Source organism: Rhinopithecus roxellana, chromosome 19 (assembly GCF_007565055.1).
Source record: "Rhinopithecus roxellana isolate Shanxi Qingling chromosome 19, ASM756505v1, whole genome shotgun sequence".
Classification (NCBI taxonomy): Eukaryota; Metazoa; Chordata; class Mammalia; order Primates; family Cercopithecidae; genus Rhinopithecus; species Rhinopithecus roxellana.
The window spans coordinates 52,988,753-53,007,196 of NC_044567.1; the positions used below are offsets into that span (position 1 = coordinate 52,988,753).

General features: G+C 47.7%; 1 protein-coding gene across 1 annotated transcript in view; it reads left to right on the top strand.

Moving 5' to 3' along the window:
* The first annotated feature begins 3,527 nt into the window (after positions 1-3,527).
* UBE2G1 (ubiquitin conjugating enzyme E2 G1) overlaps positions 3,528-18,444 on the top strand; it is a 104,543-nt gene continuing 89,626 nt past the window's right edge. The window contains exon 1 of the mRNA XM_010382186.2: positions 3,528-3,935. Coding sequence (XP_010380488.1) covers positions 3,890-3,935 — 46 coding nt within the window. The 5' untranslated portion in view covers positions 3,528-3,889. The remainder of the gene's footprint in view (positions 3,936-18,444) is intronic.

The following is an 18,444-nucleotide window of genomic DNA, read 5'->3' on the forward strand; positions in this document are numbered from 1 at the left end:
TTGCGGGGGAGAGGGTGGGTGGGTCTCACGATGCTGCCCCGGCTGGCCTCAAACCCCTAGGCTGAAGAAATCCTCCTGCCTCAGCTTCCCAAAGTGCTGGAATAACAGGCTTGAGCCACTGCATCCCACCCCACCCTTTCTAGTCTTTGTAGCAGCTGGTAATTCTCAATTGAGAATCTTTCCTACCAGCGGGCTTTAGCGGTAGCCATCTCCTCTGCATGAAATGCCCTTCCCCAGATTCATCAAATGGCATGTCCTATTTGTAATCTCATCCCAATTAAAATATTTTCAAAGGCCTTCCCTGTCTTATCTAGAACAGACCCTATTCCTCAGTTTTTCACTCACCTTATTCATTTCCATCTTATCACTTATCATAATCCAATGCTGATTATTTTATTTTTATTTATTCATTTATTTTGGAAACAGGGTCTTGCTCTGTTGTCCAGACTGCAGTGCAGGGGTGTGATCATGGCTCACTGCAGTCTCAACTTCCTGGACTCAAGGGATCTTCTCACCTCAAGCCTCCTGAGTACCTGGCTAATTATTTATTTATTATTATTATTATTATTTTTTTTTGAGATGGAGTCTCGCTGTGTCGCCCAGGCTGGAGTGCAGTGGCACGATCTTGGCTCACTGCAAGCTCCGCCTGCCGGGTTTATGCCATTCTCCTGCCTCAGCCTCCTAGTAGCTGGGACTACAGGCGCCCGCCACCACGCCCGGCTAATTTTTTGTATTTTTAGTAGAGACAGGGTTTCATTATGTTGGCCAGGCTGGTCTTGAACTCCTGACCTCGTGATCCACCTGCCTTGGCCTCCCAAAGTGCTGGGATTACAGGAGTCAACCACTGCGCTAGGCCCTAATTTTGTATTTTTAATAGAGATGGGGTTTCTCCATGTTGGTCAGGCTGGTCTCAAACTCCTGACCTCAGGTGATCTGCCGGCCTCGGCCTCCCAAAGTGCTGGGATTACAGACGTGAGCCACCTCGCCTGGCCACCAAGGCCTAAATATTTTTATGGACACTCCTTAATCCAAGGCCTTATTTACTACCACAGTCTCCATAAGGGTCTCCAGGCCATTGGTCTTTTAAATTTTTTATTTAAAAAAAAATATTTTGGGCTGGGCACAGTGTCTCTTGCCTGTAATTCCACTACTTTAGGAGGCTGAGGCGGGTGGATCACTTAAGCCCAGGAGTTCAAGACCAGCCTGGCCAAGATGGTGAAACCCTGTCTCTACTAAAAATACAAAAATTTGCCAGGCCTGGTGGCACAGGCCTGTAATCCCTGCCACTCAGGAGGCTGAGGCATGAGAATCACTCGAACCCGGGAGGCAGAGGTTGCAGTGAGCTGAGATCGTGCCACTGTACTCCAGCCTGGGTGACAAAGGGAGACTGTTTCAAAACAAAACAAAACACACTTTTTTGTAGTTAGGGTCTTGCTCTGTCGCCCAGGCTGGTCTCCAACCCCTGGCCTCAAGTGATCCTCCTGCATGGAGTTCCCAAAGAACTGGGATTACAGACATGAGCCACCACAGCCTTCAGGGCACTGGTCTTGACCTTCCCTCCCTCATCTATTCTCTGCAGCCACAGCAAAGCATTCAAAATGCAAGTCTGCTATTTTTCTACTCCTAGTTAAAACTTTTCAGGGGCCTCCCACTGTTTGAGGATTAGGTTTAATTTCCAAACCTTTATCCAACCTTCATCTTTCACCAGGTTTGGAGATTATTACAAAAAATAAATCTTAAGAAACTAGGAATAGGCCAGGCGCAGTGGCTCTCGCTTATAATCCTAGCACTTTGGGAGGCTGAGGAAAGCGGATTGCCTGAGCTCAGGAGTTCCAGACCAGCCTGGGCAACAGAGCAAGACTCTATCTCCAAAAAAAGTGTGTTTTGTTTTGTTTTGTTTCGTCTTGAAACAGAGTAAAACTGGGCAACATGGTAAACCCCATCTCTACTAAAATACGAAAGAAAATTAGCCTGGCCTTGAGGCCTGCACCTGTAGTCCCAGCTACTCAGGAGTCTGAGGCAGGAGAATTGCTTTAACCAGGGAACCCAGGAGGCGGAGGTTGCAGTGAGCCTGCACTCCAGCCTGGGCGACAGAAGGCAGGAATAGAAGGAAATCTCCTTGATTTGTTAAAGTGAAACATCAAAATTGTCCCTTTGGTCTATTTGATAGGAAGGCAGTGGTTCACATCTGTAATCCTAACACTTTGGGAGGCTGAGTTGGAAGGACTGCTTGAGCCCAGGAGTTTGAGACTAGCCTGCGCAACACAGAGAGACCCCTGTCTCTCTCTCTCTTTTTATTTTTTGAATTGGAGTCTCTCTCTGTCCACCAGGCTGGAGTGCAGTGGCACCACCTCGGCTCACTGCAACCTCTGCCTCCGGGTTCAAGCAATTCTCCTGTCTCAGCCTCCCAGGTAGCTGGGAGTATAGGCGCCTGCCACCAGTCTGGGCTAATTTTTATATTTTTAGTAGAGATGGGGTTTCACCATGTTGGCCAGGCTGATCTCGAACTCGTGACCTCAGGTGATCTACCCGCCTCGGCCTCTCAAAGTGCTGGGATTACAGGCGTGAGCCACCCCGCTCCGCTGAAACCCCCCATCTCTATAAAGCAAATAAAAAAATAGCAGGGCATGGTGGTGTGTACCTGTAATCCCAGATACTAAGGAGACTCAGATGGGAGGATCCCTTAAGCCCAAGAGTTCCAAGCTGCAGTGAGCTATGATCACTGCATTCCAGCCTGGGCGACAGAGAGAATTGCCATCCACAAATAATAATAATAACAGGGCCGGTCGCGGGGCTCAATAATAATAGGGCCGGTCGCGGTGGCTCATGCCTATAATCCCAGCACTTTTGGGAGGCTGAGGCGGATGGATCACTTGAGGCCAGGAGTTTGAGCCCAGCCTGGCCAACATGGTGAAATCCCGTCTCTACTAAAAATACGAAAAATTTGCCGGGCGTGGTGGCGGGCGCCTCTAATTCCAGCTACTCAGGAGGCGGAGGCAGAAGAATCACTTGAACCCGGGAGGCGGAGGTTGCAGTGAGCCGAGATCGCGCCACTGTACTGCAGCCTGGGCGACAAAGCGAGATTCGGTCTAAAAAAAAAAATATTTTTGTGCACTCTTCATGTAAAGAGAATTATCAGCATATATTGCCTCTATTTTGGTGTTTAGTTAAAAATGGGGCACACCAGGACTAACTTCGGCTTTCTAACAATTCCTAATTCGCACACCATGTGGCAGTGTTAGATGGCTTTTGGGCGCTCGCCAACGACAAGACATCTACCACTTCTTTTGGCCCCTTCGCTCCCATATCCACTGCTTCAATCCAGATGCTGTATTTGACCCTCCGCGACCTCTTTGTCATGGCGTCCGCGGGGCGTCTACCAGCGGAGACTTGGGCTGGCAGCCGGGCGTCGACCTTCCCAAAATGGCGGCGACAGGGACAACTGCGCTCAGGGGGCGGGGTTCCGCCGCCGGGGGCGGGGCGGGAGGCCGAGGGGTCGGGCTAGCGGGCGGGACGCTTCCCAAGTCGGCAGTCTCAGCGCGCCTGCGCCGAGTGGCCCTGCGCGCAGTGAGGCAGTGGCGGGGGAAGGCACCGGTGGGGCCGACGGGCTGGTTGAAGGAGGGAAGCGGGCGAGCGAAGTCCCAGTGCGCGCCGCGGCAGCCCGGGCACCCTCCCCTTCCGGGCGTGAGTCGCTGTGAAAAGAGCTGAAGCGAGCGGACTCGCACCGGCAGCGAGGCGCCGCTCCCGCCGCCTCAGCCCGGCCTCCCTCGGCTCCGGCGCTCCGGTCGCGGGGCCCCGGTTCCTCGGCACACCCCGCTCCAGCCGCCCCCAGAGCCTGTCCCCAGCCCTTCGGAAGCCCCGGCGCCAGCCCGGGCCCTCGGCGGGGAGGATGACGGAGCTGCAGTCGGCACTGCTACTGCGAAGACAGCTGGCAGGTGAGCAGGCGGGCGGCGGGGCGCCGGGCCCGGCCGCGATCCCAGACAGCAGCTGCCCGGTCCCTCTTCTCCTCCCGGGCCAGCGGCCGCACGGCCGAAGGGGTCCGGGCCTGCGAGGGTGGGTACCTCGAGGCTCCGGTCCCGGCTGGGCCCAGCCGTTCTCGCCTGGCTCTCGGAGGGCATTGGGGGCGGGGACGCGACCCAGCTCCGGCCCGGGGACGGGGCCTGGCGCCCGGGGGATCGGAGAGGAGGCGGCCCCCTCCCCCACCGTTCTGTAGGACGTTGCGGGGGAGGGGCTGTGTGCGGATCCCCAGGCCGGGGCCGCCAGCCTGGAGGGGCGGGTCCCGGGCTCAGGTGCTGCCGGGGTCGCAGGACCTTCGGGGCCGGCTGGAGCGTCCGGGCCCAGCGTGGCTGCGAGTCCCAGGCTCGGTATCTGAGCCCTGGGGGGCGAGGGCGGGCGGAAGGGACCTGCCCTGGCGGGATAGGTGAGGCGCACAAAACTTCTCCCCGGGCGGCGCTGGGTCCGCGGAGTTGGGGCCGACAACAAAAGCGCCGGCCTCGGCGGCCTCCACGCGGGCGCGCGGGTGCCGGAGACCCTGGCGGGGTGCGGAACGCCGCCTCGCCTGCCTCCGCCTGGCACGGGCTCCGGCTGCGCCGCCCGGCTGGGGGAGGGTAGGAGCGGGCCGCGGGGAGAGCCGCTCGCTGGCCGGCTCCGGGCTTTGTGCTCGCCGGGATTCCGGCTCCTGCGCAGGCCCGCAAACCCCGGAGCTGCGCCCGCAGACTCTGGCCCGGGGCGGCGGCCGGATCGGCCTCTCCGAGGAGCCTGCGGCCCCCCTCCCCCATTGTCCCGGCCTCCGGCCGTTTGCGGCTTCCAGGTTGACTTTTTAGGGGGTTGGCTCCTACTCTGCTAGGACTGTGCGCGCAGAGCATGCGCACTGGAGACGTCCGTGTGGGGAGTGGAAGGGGGGAGGCGGGTTGGTGGCTTCACAATGCAGCCCCACGTGCTGCCAGATTTAAAGAGAAATGAACCAGCAGTTACCCCTGCTGTACAACGCCCGGCGTGTGTCATTCTCAGTTCAAGCGATCTTCCCCCTACCCACTCTACAACCAGTAGCCTCCAGCCCTCAGCAGAAGCCAAAGACTGGAGTGATGAAATGTGTCTGTGAAATACTAAGAGTTTGAGGTGTTCGTTAAATCACCTTTATAGCTTCTTAAGGAAAGGGTTGTCAGGGGTTCTTACAGATAGTATAATTGCGTTTATTATTAGACCATGAGCAAGCAGGTTTGGACAAGTATTAAAGTTCTAGATGCTCGGGGGAGTTCGCTTCCAGTGAATGGAGAAGTTCTAATGATACTACAGGATACTCATCAAAATTATGTACTAGAAAAGCACTGAGGCCGGGCGCGGTGGCTCACGCTTGTAATCCCAGCACTTCGGGAAGCTGAGGCGGGCGGATCACCTGAAGACAGGAGTTCAAGGCCAGCCTAGCCAATGTGGCGAAACACCCGTCACTACTAAAAATACAAAAAATTATTCGGGCGTGGTGGAGGGTGCATGTAATCCCAGCTACTTGGGAGGCTGAGGCAGGAGAATTGCTTGAACCCGGGAGGCATCTCTGCAGTGAGTTGAGATCGCGCCATTGCATTCCAGCCTGGGCAACAGAGCGAGACTCTTCAAAAAAAAAGAAGGGCCGGACGCGGTGGCTCATTCCTGTAATCACAGCACTTTGGGAGGCCGAGGCGGGCGGATCACGAGGTCAGGAGATCGAGACCATCCTGGCTAACACAGTGAAACCTCGTCTCTACTAAAAATACAAAAAATTAGCCGGGCGTGGTGGCGGGCGCCTGTAGTCCCAGCTACTGGGGAGGCTGAGGCAGGAGAATGGCATGAACCCGGGAGGTGGAGTTTGCAGTGAGCCGAGATCGCGCCACTGCACTCCAGCCTGGGCGACAGAGCGAGACTCTGTCTCAAAAAAAAAAAAAAGAACTTTATTGCATCTTTATTTATTTTTTTTATTTTGAGGCAGAGTCTTGCTCTATCGTCCAGGCTGGAGTGCAGTTCCGTCATCTCTGCTCACTGCAACCTCCGCCTCCTGGGTTCAAGTGATTCTCCTGCCTCAGCCTCCCCAGTAGCTGGGATTACAGGCACGCACCACCACGCCCGGCTAATTTTTTGTATTTTTGGTAGAGGCGGGATTTTACCATGCTGGCCAGGCTGATCTCCAACTCCTGACTTGGTGATCGCCCGCCTGGGCCTCCCAAAGTGTTGGGATTACAGGCGTGAGCACCGCGCCCGTCTGCATCTTGACATTTATAAACACCTTTTCTGTATACTTTTTTGTTTGGTGGAGGGAATTAAGATTTCCCTAATAATTCTTTAATCAGAATAAGTTTTATGTGGTGAATTGTTAAACAACATTGAAGTACTAGGTATTAAAACATTGAATTCTTACATAATGGAAAAGATAAACATTTAAGAGGTGTAAAAGAAGTTATGCATTACTAAGAAAGTAAAATAAGACATAATAGTGTCAGCAGCAGCAATGTGTCAAAACGATTTCCTATCCGTTTTTGAACCAGCTCTAGATTTTGATGGTCACTTGGTTCCGTTCTGCCCTCTTTTTTTTGACAATGTATATAGCAAATATTAATAAAACATCCCAAAGCTCTTTATTAATGATTGACTTTCTGATGGGGCATACTAAAATACACTTTAAGATAGAGGAGACAGCAGTTTAATTTGTATTTTTTTAGGCCTCATTGTAAAGTTACTTAGCTGCAGATTTAAGTTTTCCTGCCTTCTTGATGAGAAACAATGGGATTGTTTTTAATATGTTTTGAAAAATTTGAAGCATGTTAATTAACATGCTCAAAATATACAGAGTAGTAGGGCAAGGCAAATTAATTTTAACTGAAATGTAAACATATAAAATTTATTGGAAAGATTTGATAACTACACAGAGTGTGAAATAAAAGCCTTGTTTTATTTTATTTTTGAGACAGAGTTTTTACTTTGTTGCCCAAACTGGAGTGCAGTGGCGAGATCTTGGCTCAGGACAACTTCTGCCTCCACGTTCAAGTGATTCTCCTGCCTCAGCCTCCGAGTTGCTGGGATTACAGGCACCTGCCACCATGCCTGGCCAAGTTTTGTGTTTTTAGTAGAGACGGGGTTTCACCATGTTGGCCAGGCTGGTCTCAAACTCCTCACTTCAGGTGATTCACCCACCTCGGCCTCCCAAAGTGCTGGGATTACAGGTGTGAGCCACCACCACCTTTCACGCAGGTTGGAGTGCAGTGACATAATCTCGGTTCCCTGCAACCTCCACCTCCCAGGTTCAAGTGAGTCTCCTGCCCCATCCCCTGCTCCTCCCCACCCCCACCCGCCCCCAGTAACTGAGATTACAGGTGTGTACTACCACGCCAGGCTAATTTTTGTATGAAATCTCCAAAAACTTAAAACAACAATAACCAGCAGTGGCTACATTTATTGAACCTCTAGTCTGTCAGTCCTTAAGGATTTAAATTAATTACTTGGGAGAATATATGGGGTATGTTTTGTTGATAACCTAATGAAGAACCTGGTTACTTTGAGAATTGAACACAGTGGTTCCTTGGGTTGTAGAGTTCCTCATTCTTGGTGCCGCTGACATTTTGGGTTGAGTCTCGTTGTCGGGCCTGTTCTATGCGTTACAGAATGTTGAGCAGCATACGTGGCCTTCACCCACTAGATGCCAGTAGCATCCTCCCTTAGTTGTGACAACCGTAAATGTCTCTATTGCCAAATGTCTCTTGAGGGACAAAATCATCCCAGGTTGAAGATTACTGAGTTAAAATGTTTCAGAAAAGACCATTATGGCTAATTGTTAAGCAGATAAAGACACCTAACATATTCATGAAATCAGATAGGTTGTGTATTTCTTGTGGATATTATTAGACTATGACTTACTCCTTTGCAAATTCAGCGGTGGCAATTCAAGTTTTGCAGTGCCTTATGTTAAACATTAAGAAATCCCTCAGCACAAGAAATACTTTTAAAACATTTTATCTTTTGAAAAGGTATTACAAGCATTGGTTAAAAATGCAAAGAGTACAAAAAAGCATAGTCTTTTCACCCTGACCACAAGTTCTTTTCATGGAAGTAACAATCACTGACAAATGTCTTTTTTTTTTTTTTTTTTTTTTGGCACAGTCTTGCTCTGTCGCTCAGGCTAGAGTGCAGTGGCACAATCTCGGCTAACTGCAACCTCCGCTTCCTGGGTTCAAGCGATTCTTGTGCCTCAGCCTCCCAAGTAGCTGGGATTACAGGTGTGTGCCACTGCACCCAGCTAATTTTTTGTATTTTTAGTAGAGATGGGGTTTTTGCCATGTTGGCCAGGCTGGTCTTGAACTCCTGACTTCAGGTGATCCACCTGCCTCGGCCCATGAAAGTGCTGGAATTACAGGCATGAGCCATCACGCCTGGCTGACCAATGTGTCTTTTCAGGGAAGTTCTTGTATGTATGTTTATATAGGCCAACGTTTACTGAGGACTAACATGTACCAGGCACTGTGCTGAGTACTTTATATATTTATTTTATTTTTATTTTTTTGAGATGGAGTCTCACTCTGTCACCCAGGCTGGAGTGCAGTGGTATAATCTCAGCTCACTGCAATCTCTGCCTCTTGGATTCAAGGGATTATCTTGCCTCAGCCTCCATAGTAGCTAGGCTTACAGGTGCCCGCCACCATGCCCAGCTAATTTTTGTATTTTTAGGAGAGATGGGGTTTCACCATGTTGGCCAGGCTGGTCTTGAACTCCTGACCTCAAGTGATCTGCCTGCCTTGACCTCCCAAAGTACTGGGATTACTGGCGTGAGCCACCACGCCTGGCCTCTATTGCTTTTTTCTTCTTTTTTTTTCTCCCGACACAGAGTCTTTTTCCGTCGCCCAGTCTGGAGTGCAGTGGTGTGATCTTGGTTCACTGCAACCTCCGCCTCCTGGGTTCATGTGATTCTCCTGCCTTAGTCTCCCGAGTAGCTGAGATTACAGGTGTCCACCACCACGCCTGGCTAATTTTTGTATTTTTAGTAGAGACAGGGTTTCACCATGGTGGCCAGGTGGATCTTGAACTCCTGACCTCAGGTGATCTGCCCACCTTGGCCTTACAAAGTGGTGGGATTACAGGTGTGAGACACTGTGCCCGGCCCCTCTATTGCATATGTGTATTTTTTTTGAGACGGAGCTTCACTCTTGTTGCCCAGGCTGGAGTGCAATGGCATGAACTAGGCTCACCACAACCGCTGCCTCGCCAGGTTCAAGCGATTCTCCTTCCTCAGCCTCCCAATTAACTGGGATTACAGGCGTGTGCCACCATGCCTGGTCAGTTTTGTATTTTTAGTAGAGACAGGGTTTTTCCATGTTGGTGAGGCCGGTCTTGAACTCCCAATCTCAGCTGATCCACCCGCCTCAACCTCCCAAAGTGCTGGGATTACAGGCGTGAACCACCGCACCCTGTCCCCTATTGTTGCCTTTTGACTTCTTTTCTCAGGTGAAGAATGTCTGATTGCGCTGTCAAGATGAGTTTCAATCCTTGCCTCTTTAGACTTTGGGTACTTCAGTACAATTTTTTTGTTGGAGGGAGGGTATGCCAAATTATGGTAAACTGTAGTGTGGGCATTCTTTTGCTTTAAGCAAGTAAAGTATTAATTAAGCACTCTTTTAATGAGATCAGTTTGATTTAGGATAAATAATTTGGCATTTCTTAATTATTGAAATTATTTTTAGATTTAAATTTTTGTTAGAATTTAGATGACTTCTTTTTTTTTTTTTTTTTTTTTTTTTTTTTTTTTTTGGGACGGAGTCTCACTCTGTCACCCAGGCTGGAGTGCAGTGGCCGGATCTCAGCTCACTGCAAGCTCTGCCTCCCGGGTTTACGCCATTCTCCTGCCTCAGCCTCCCGAGTAGCTGGGACTACAGGCGCCCGCCACCTCGCCCGGCTAGTTTTTTGTATTTTTTTAGTAGAGACGGGGTTTCGCCGTGTTAGCCAGGATGGTCTCGATCTCCTGACCTCGCGATCCACCCGTCTCGGCCTCCCAAAGTGCTGGGATTACAGGCTTGAGCCACCGCGCCCGGCCAGAATTTAGATGACTTCTAAGGGTACGTCTAATGTTACCTTTCATTGGTTTGTAGGAAATAACTTTTCAGAGAAGGAAGTGTGGGCTTATGGAAACACTCTGTCAAGGTAAACACAGTGTAGGTTTATATGGTTAACAGCATTTCAGGTACAGAAAAGTACAAATCACAAAAAGCAAACATTCTCCGAATTCTGGTAATGAACATGATTATTATAAACAGATAAATGATAAAGAATAAAATGTAGTTCCAGGAAATAAGATATTTAAATGTTACAATAGAACATTCTAAACTTTTTCCCCTTAGTGCAAGATAGTATTGGGCTAATTTGAGTTAATCAGAAGTTTTTTTTTTTTTTTTTTTTTTGAGATGGAGTCTCGTTCTGTCTCCCAGGCTGGAGTGTAGTGGCGAGATCTTGGCTCACTGCAGCCTCTGCCTCCTGGGTTCAAGTGATTCTACTGCCTCAGCCTTCTGAGTAGCTGGGACTACAGGCGCACGCCACCAACCCCGGATTATTTTTATATTTTTAGTAGAGACGGAGTTTCACCATGTTGGCCAGGATGGTCTCAATCTCCTCTGCCCTCGTTAGCCTCCCAAAGTGTTGGGATTACAGGCGTGAGCCACTGCGCCCGGTCTAATCAGAAGTTTTTATCAGTGCTGTTCCATTGATAGATTCTGGCCCTCAGAGAAACTTCTGGAAGAAATACTCTAATGTACTGCTGTTGCTGTAGAGATGTATACCTCTTTTTATGAAGTTATGTTCTAGATTTGCAACAAGTTAATTTTTATAAGGGGAAATATTTTATTTTACCTTTTATTTAACCTTTATACCCATGTCCAGTGATTTAGAAAAACTGCTACTGCTCTGTCTTTGCTTTTTTTCCTTTAGCTTTTCTTATCTACTCTTCTGTTGGCTAGGGATATGTTAAAAATATAAACAAAGAACTTAAATTTTTACCTGGCAGCTGTTTGTTGTTTGCTTTAATCTTGTAAAGCAAGATTGCTTTTAAGTAAGTTTATCAAATTGGAATTTTTAAAAAACGTTCTTGGCCGGGCGCGGTGGCTCAAGCCTGTAATCCCAGCACTTTGGGAGGCCGAGACGGGCGGATCACGAGGTCAGGAGATCGAGACCATCCTGGCTAACATGGTGAAACCCCGTCTCTACTAAAAAATACAAAAAACTAGCCGGGCGAGGTGGCGGGCGCCTGTAGTCCCAGCTACTTGGGAGGCTGAGGCAGGAGAATGGCGTAAACCCGGGAGGCGGAGCTTGCAGTGAGCTGAGATCCGGCCACTGCACTCCAGCCCGGGCGACAGAGCGAGACTCCGTCTCAAAAAAAAAAAAAAAAAAACGTTCTTTATGTCAGGAGACACTGTTTTCATTTGCTTTTGAATGTACATGCATTTTAATTACATTATCATATTCTTATGTAAGGTATATATTTTCTAGGGTTTCTATGTTAAGACAGAGTAATGCTAGGCAAAGAGTTCTTTTTCCTCTTTTCTTTTTTTTTTTTTTTTGATATGGAGTTTTGCTCTTGTTGCCCAGGCTGAAGTGCAGTGGCGCAATCATGGCTCACCGCAACCTCTTGCCTCCCGGGTTCAAGCGATTCTCCCACTGCAGCCTCCCGAGTAGCTGGGATTACAGGCATGGGCCACCACACCTGGCTAATTTTGTGTTTTTAGTAGAGACAGGGTTTCTCCATGTTGGTCAGGCTGGTCTTGAACTCCTGACCTCAGGTGATCCACCTGCCTCAGCCTCCCAAAGTGCTGGGATCACAGGCATGAGCCACCGCATCCAGCCTATTTTTTTTTGTTTGTTCTTTTTGAGATGGAGTTCCGCTCTTGTTGCCCAGGCTAGAGTGCAGTGGCGGGATCTTGGCTCACTGCAGTCTCTGTGTCCTGGGTTCAAGTGATTCTCCTGCCTCAGCCTCCCAAGTAGCTGGGATTACAGGCACCTGCCACCACGCCCATCTAATTTTTGTATTTTTAGTAGAAAGGGGTTTCACCATGTTGGCCAAGCTGGTCTCGAACCCCTGACCTCAGGTGATCCACCTGCCTCAGCCTCCCAAAGTGCTTGGATTACAGGTGTGAGCCACCATGTCCAACCTATAGACTATTCTTTTTTTTTTTTTTTTTTTTTTTTGAGATGGGGTTTTACTCGGTCGTCAGGCTGGAGTGCAGTGGTGGATCTGGCTCACTGCAACCTCTGCCTTTCGGGTTCAAGCGATTCTCCTTCCTCAGCCTCCCGAGTAGTTGGGACTACAGGCACGCACCGCCACACCCAGCTAATTTTTTTTTTCTTTTTTTTGTATTTTTAGTAGAGTCGGGGTTTCACCATGTTGGCCAGGATGGTCTCGATCTCTTGACCTCGTGATCCACCTGCCTTGGCCTCCCAAAGTGCTGGGATTACAGGCGTGAGCCACTGCGCCCGGCCTAGACTATTCTTTAGAACAACTTCAGGTTCTCAGTGAGATTGAGTAGAAGGTACAGAGATTTACCAAATACCTCCTGCTCCCACTCAAGCATAGCTTCCCTCATTGTTAACATCACACAGCAGAATGTTACAAATGATGAACCTACTTTGGGTAGTTCTATCTTTAATTTTTTGAGGAATTTCCAAACTTTTTCATAGGCCTTGAACCATTTTACAATCCCATCAGTAGTAAAAGGAAGGTTCCAATTTACCACATCTTTACTAACACTTTTTTTTTTTTTGATAAAAGTCATCCAAATAGGTGTAAGATGAAACCTCATTGTGTGGTTTTTGTTTTGTTTTTTGGTTTTCGTGAAACAGGGTCTCACTCTGTTGCCCAGGCTGGAGTGCAGTGCTGTGATCTCAGCTCACTGCAGCCTCGAACTCCTGGGCTCCAGCAGTCCTCCCACTTCAGACTCGTGAGTAGCTGGGACTATAGGCACACGCCACCACACCAGGCTAATTTTTGTATTTTGTTTTGTAGAGATGGAATTTCAACCATGTTACCCAGGCTGGTTTTGAACTCCAGAGTTGAAGTCATCTGCCTGCCTCTGACTCCCAGAGTGCTGGGATTACAGGTGTGAGCCACCACACCTGGCCCTCATTGTGGTTTTGATTTGCATTCCTCTGATGGTTACAAAGTTGTGTGTCTTTTTACATGCTTTTGGCCATTTGTTTGTCATTTTTGGAGAAAGGTCTGTTTAAAGTCTTGCTATTGAAACAGTCAGGTTATTTGGCTTTTTCGTTGCAGAGTGGTAGGGGTTCTTTTTGGGTATTAACCCCAATAGATACACGATCTGCAATTATTTACTCCCATTTGGTAGGTTGCCTTTTCACGCTGTCGATCGTATCCCGTGATGCACGACAATTTTAAGTTTGGTGTAGTCTAGTTTATCTTTTTGCTATTGTTGCCTGTGCTTTTGGTGTTATCCAAGAAATCATTGCTAAGTGCAGTGTTAAAAAGCTCTTCTCTTATGTTTTCTTCTGGGAGTTACAGTTTTAGGTTTTATATTTAGGTCTTTTTTATTTTTTTTGAGGCAGAGTCTCGCTCTGTTGCCCAGGCTGGAGTGCAGTGGCGAGATCTTGGCTCACTGCAGCCTCCGCCTCCCAGGTTCAATCGTTCTGCCTCAGCCTCCTGAGGAGCTGGGACTACAAGCTACTTTTTTTTTTGTAAATACAACAATAAAAAAATACTTCTTGTATTTTTAGTAGAGACAGAGTTTCACCACGTTGGCCAGGATGGCCTCGAACTCCTGACCTTGTGATCTGCCCACCTCGGCCTCCCAAAGTGCTGGGATTACAGGTGTGAGCCACCGCACCTGGCCAAGTTAATTTTTATGTAAAGTGCAAGATAAATGTCCAACTTCACTATTTTGCTTGTGGATATCCACAACTTTTCCCACCACCATTTGTTAAGAGACTAGATTGTCCTTCTCTATTAGGTGGTCTTGGCACCTTTGTATAAAATTCTTGAAATGACAAAATTATAGTGATGGACAATAGTGTTCAGGGATTTAGGTACATGAGAGATATGTGGTATACAGCAACATGAGGGATCTTTGTAGTGATGAAGAGTTTTGTATCTTGATAGTGATTACACACATCTGCAAATGTGATAAAATTGCAGAGAGCTACACACACACACACACACACACACACACACACACACACACACACACACGAGTGATGACATCTGAATACAGTAATCCTCCCTTACCTGCATGGGATACTTCCCAAGACCTCCAGTGGATGCCTGAAACTACAGATAGTCCTGAACCTTGTGCTTTTTCCTATGACAGGTATCCTATGATTGCATACCTGTGATCGGGTTTAATTTATGTTAGTCATGATAAGATTAACAACAACGATAATAAAACAGAGCAATGATAACAATATGCCAGCATCACTACTCTTGCACTTCGGGGCCATTATTAAGTAAAACAAGGGTTACTTGAACCCAAGCACCGCTAAGTCATAGGCAGGAGGGATAGTGTGAGATGTCATCATGCTACTCAGAACAACACAAAATTTAAAACTTAGGAATTGTTTATTTCTGTTATTTTCCATTTAATATTTTCAGACTGGTGGGGGGACTATAAAGTATATGGATTGTACCACTGTCAATTTCTTGGGTTTGATATTGTGCTAGAGACTTATACAGGATGTTAACATTTGGGAGAAACAGGGTAAAGGTTATAGGAAACCTTTCTGTACATTTCCCCCTTGTCCTATGGGACTGTATTTCAGAATAAAAAGTTTTTAAAAAAGTCACCTGTAACCATGCATTATTATCCATCCTTTTTCAAACAAAGAACTTAATATTTGTAGTTACAAACACAACTACATGGTTGCTCTATTAACATGTTCAAGGAGCAGGAAGTTGAAGTAGAGAAACCTGTAGTTTAAGACAGAAATTCTATCTTAATTTTTTTATTATTATTAAATTTATTTTTGAGATCAAAGTCTTGCTGTGTTGCTCAGGCTGCTCTTGAACCTCCTGGGCTCAAGCGATCCTCTTGGCTTGGCCTCCCAAAGTGCTGGGATTACAGGCGTGAGCTGCCAGGCACAGCTACCATCTTTATTTTATTTTATTTTATTTTATTTTATTTTTTTATTTTTATTTTAATTTATTTTATTTTATTTTATATTATTATTATTATTATTATTATTATTATTTTTTTTTTTTTGGAGACGGAGTCTGGCTCTGTCGCCCAGGCTGGAGTGCAGTGGCCAGATCTCAGCTCACTGCAAGCTCCGCCTCCCGGGTTTACGCCATTCTCCTGCCTCAGCCTCCCGAGTAGCTGGGACTACAGGCGCCTGCCACCTCGCCCGGCTAGTTTTTTGTATTTTTTAGTGAAGACGGGGTTTCACTGTGTTAGCCAGGATGGTCTCGATCTCCTGAACTCGTGATCCGCCCGCCTCGGCCTCTCAAAGTGCTGGGATTACAGGTTTGAGCCACCGCGCCCGGCCCTCTACCATCTTAATTTTAAATAGCAGTCTTCATTTAAACTTGTGTGGTTGCTTGGAAAATGGAATAAAGCATCAGCATAAAAGTTTATTTATTGAGCCCTTATATGCCATTGTATTGAGATGCTATGGGAACACAAAGGTAATTAATGTGATATCCCAACCTTGAGGTGCTACATTGAGTAGCACTATGTAAAAAAAGATTTTTATTTTTATTTATTTATTTAACTGTTTTTTGAGACAGAGTTTCACTCTTGTTGCCCAGGCTGAAGTGCAGTGGCGCCATCTCGGCTCACTGCAACCTTCACCTCCTGGGTTCAAGCGATTCTCCCGCCTCAGCCTTCCGAGTAGCTGGGATTACAGGCGTGTGCCACGATGCACAGCTAATTTTTTGTATTTTTTAGTAGAGAAGGGGTTTAAACATGTTGTTCAGGCTGGTCTTGAACTCCTGACCTCAGGCCATCTGCCCACCTCTGCCTTCCAAAGTGCTGAGATTACAGGCGTGAGCTACTGCGCCTGGTCGCAGAGTTTTAATGCAGTACATATATGTATATGTACAAGGAACAGAAAGTGGCATTGAGGAAGAAGTGTTTAATTATGGGGGGAGTACAGGGAGATGAGGTAAGGCTTCATTGGAAAAATACTATGTTTGTATACAGCAGAATCAACATTTCAGTTCTCTTAATAGCGTTAGGTTATATCCTTTTTTTTTTCTCTTGAGACGGAATTTCACTTTTTGTCCATGCTGGAGTGCAGTGGCACGATCTCGGCTCATTGCAACCTCCGCCTCCTGGGTTCAAGCGATTCTCCTCCCTCAGCCTCCCGAGTAGCTGGGGTTACAGATGTGTGCCACCACGCCTGGCTAATTTTGTATTTTTAGTAGAGACGGGGTTTCTCCATGTTGGTCAGGCTGGTCTTGAACTCCCGACCTCAGGTGATCCGCCCACCTCAGCCTCCCAAAGTGCTGGGTTTACAGGCATGAGCCACCATGCCCGGCCTTTTTCATTTTATTTATTTATTTATTTTTTTTTTGAGATGGAGTCTCACTCTGTCGCCCAAGCTGGAGTGCAGTGGCCGGATCTCAGCTCACTGCAAGCTCCGCCTCCCAGGTTCACGCCATTCTCCTGCCTCAGCCTCCCGAGTAGCTGGGACTACAGGCGCCCGCCACCTCGCCCGGCTAGTTTTTTGTATTTTTTTAGTAGAGACGGGGTTTCACCATTTAGCCAGGATGGTCTCGATCTCCTGACCTTGTGATCCGCCCGCCTCGGCCTCCCAAAGTGCTGGGATTACAGGCTTGAGCCACCGCGCCCGGCCTTATTTTATTTTTTATAAGTGAAACAAGTTTATTAAGAAAGTAAAGGAATAAAGAATGGCTACTCTGCTGGGTGTGGTGGCTCTTGCCTGACCAGCCTGACCAACTTGGAGAAACCCCCTCTCTACTAAAAATACAAAATTAGCCGGGCATGGTGGTGCACGCCTGTAATTCCAGCTACACAGGAGGCTGAGGCAGGAGAATCGCTTGCACCCGTGAGGGGGAGGTTGCAGTGAGCCGACACCATGCCAGCCTGGGGAACAAGAAATTCCGTCTCAGGAAAAAAAAAAAAAAAAAAAGAATGACTACTCCATAGGCAGAGCAGCCAGTAGTAAATTAATTAATTTTTTTTTTTTAAACTCTTGTTGCCCAGGCTGGAGCGCAGTGGCGCTATCTCGGCCCACTGCAACCTCCCCCTCCTAGGTTCAAGTGATTCTCCCGCCTCAGCTTCAGAAGTAGCTGGGACTACAGGCGTACGCCACCACAACCGGCTAATTTTTCTATTTTTAGTAGAGATGGAGTTTCACCATGCTGGCCATGGCTAGTCTCAAACTTATGACCTCAGGTGATAACACCCACCTTGGCCTCCCAAAGTGCTAGAATTATAGGCTTGAGCCAATTGCTCCCAGCCAGTAAATGAATTTCTAAGAAAATAGTCTGGCAGGCCTGGCGTAGTGATTCATGCCTGTAATCCCAGCACTTTGGGAGACCGAAGCAGGTGGATCACCTGAGGTCAGGAGTTTGAGACAAGCCATGGCCAGCATGGTAAAACCCCGTTTCTACTAAAAATACAGAAATTAGCCGGTCGTGGTTGCACATGCCTGTAGTCCCAGCTGCTTGTGAGGCAAATCACAGCAAATCTTTGTTTTGTTTTGAGACAGGGTCTTGCTCTGTTGTCCAGACTAGAGTGCAGTGGCACTATCAAGGCCCACTGCAGCCTCCACTTCCTCGGCTCAAGCAATCCCCCTACCTCCCTCCCTATAGCTGGGACTATATGCATGCACCACCACACCTGGCTAATTTTTCCTTTTGATAAAGTCTTGCTCTGTCACCCAGGCTGGAGTGCAAGGATGTGATGATGGCCCACTGCAGCCTCAATCTCCCAGAACCAAGTGATCCTCCCACCTTATCTGCCTGAATAGCTGGGACCACAGGCACGCACCACCATGCTCAGCAAATTAAAAAAAATTTTTTTTTGGTAGAGATGGGGTTTTGCCATGTTGCCCAGGCTGGTCTTGAAGTACTGGGTTCAAGCAATCCTCCCACCTTGGCCTCTCAAAGTCCTGGGATTAGGCACATGAACCATTGTGTCAAATCTTTGCCCCAGCCAAATATTTGAAGTAAATAAAGAAATTGGTAATTTCTCCAGTCTAACCCTCTTAAATGCTGATGGAGCTGGCTAGCAGAAAGTTTTATTTGTTGATAGAACTCGAGCCCTTTCCTTCCCAGAGTGGTTTTTTTTTTTTTTTTTTTTTTTTTTTAATATTTTGGGAGTTCTTAGTTTCCTTTGAGAATCTGGTAAGAGTTAAAAGGCCTCCTGAGAAAAGCACACATACATATTTTGGTATGTAATTTCAGAGGGTTCTTTGATCTGTGGAGTGAAGCTCATTTATGCAGATCTAATGCCGTCTCTTAAATCAGCAAGT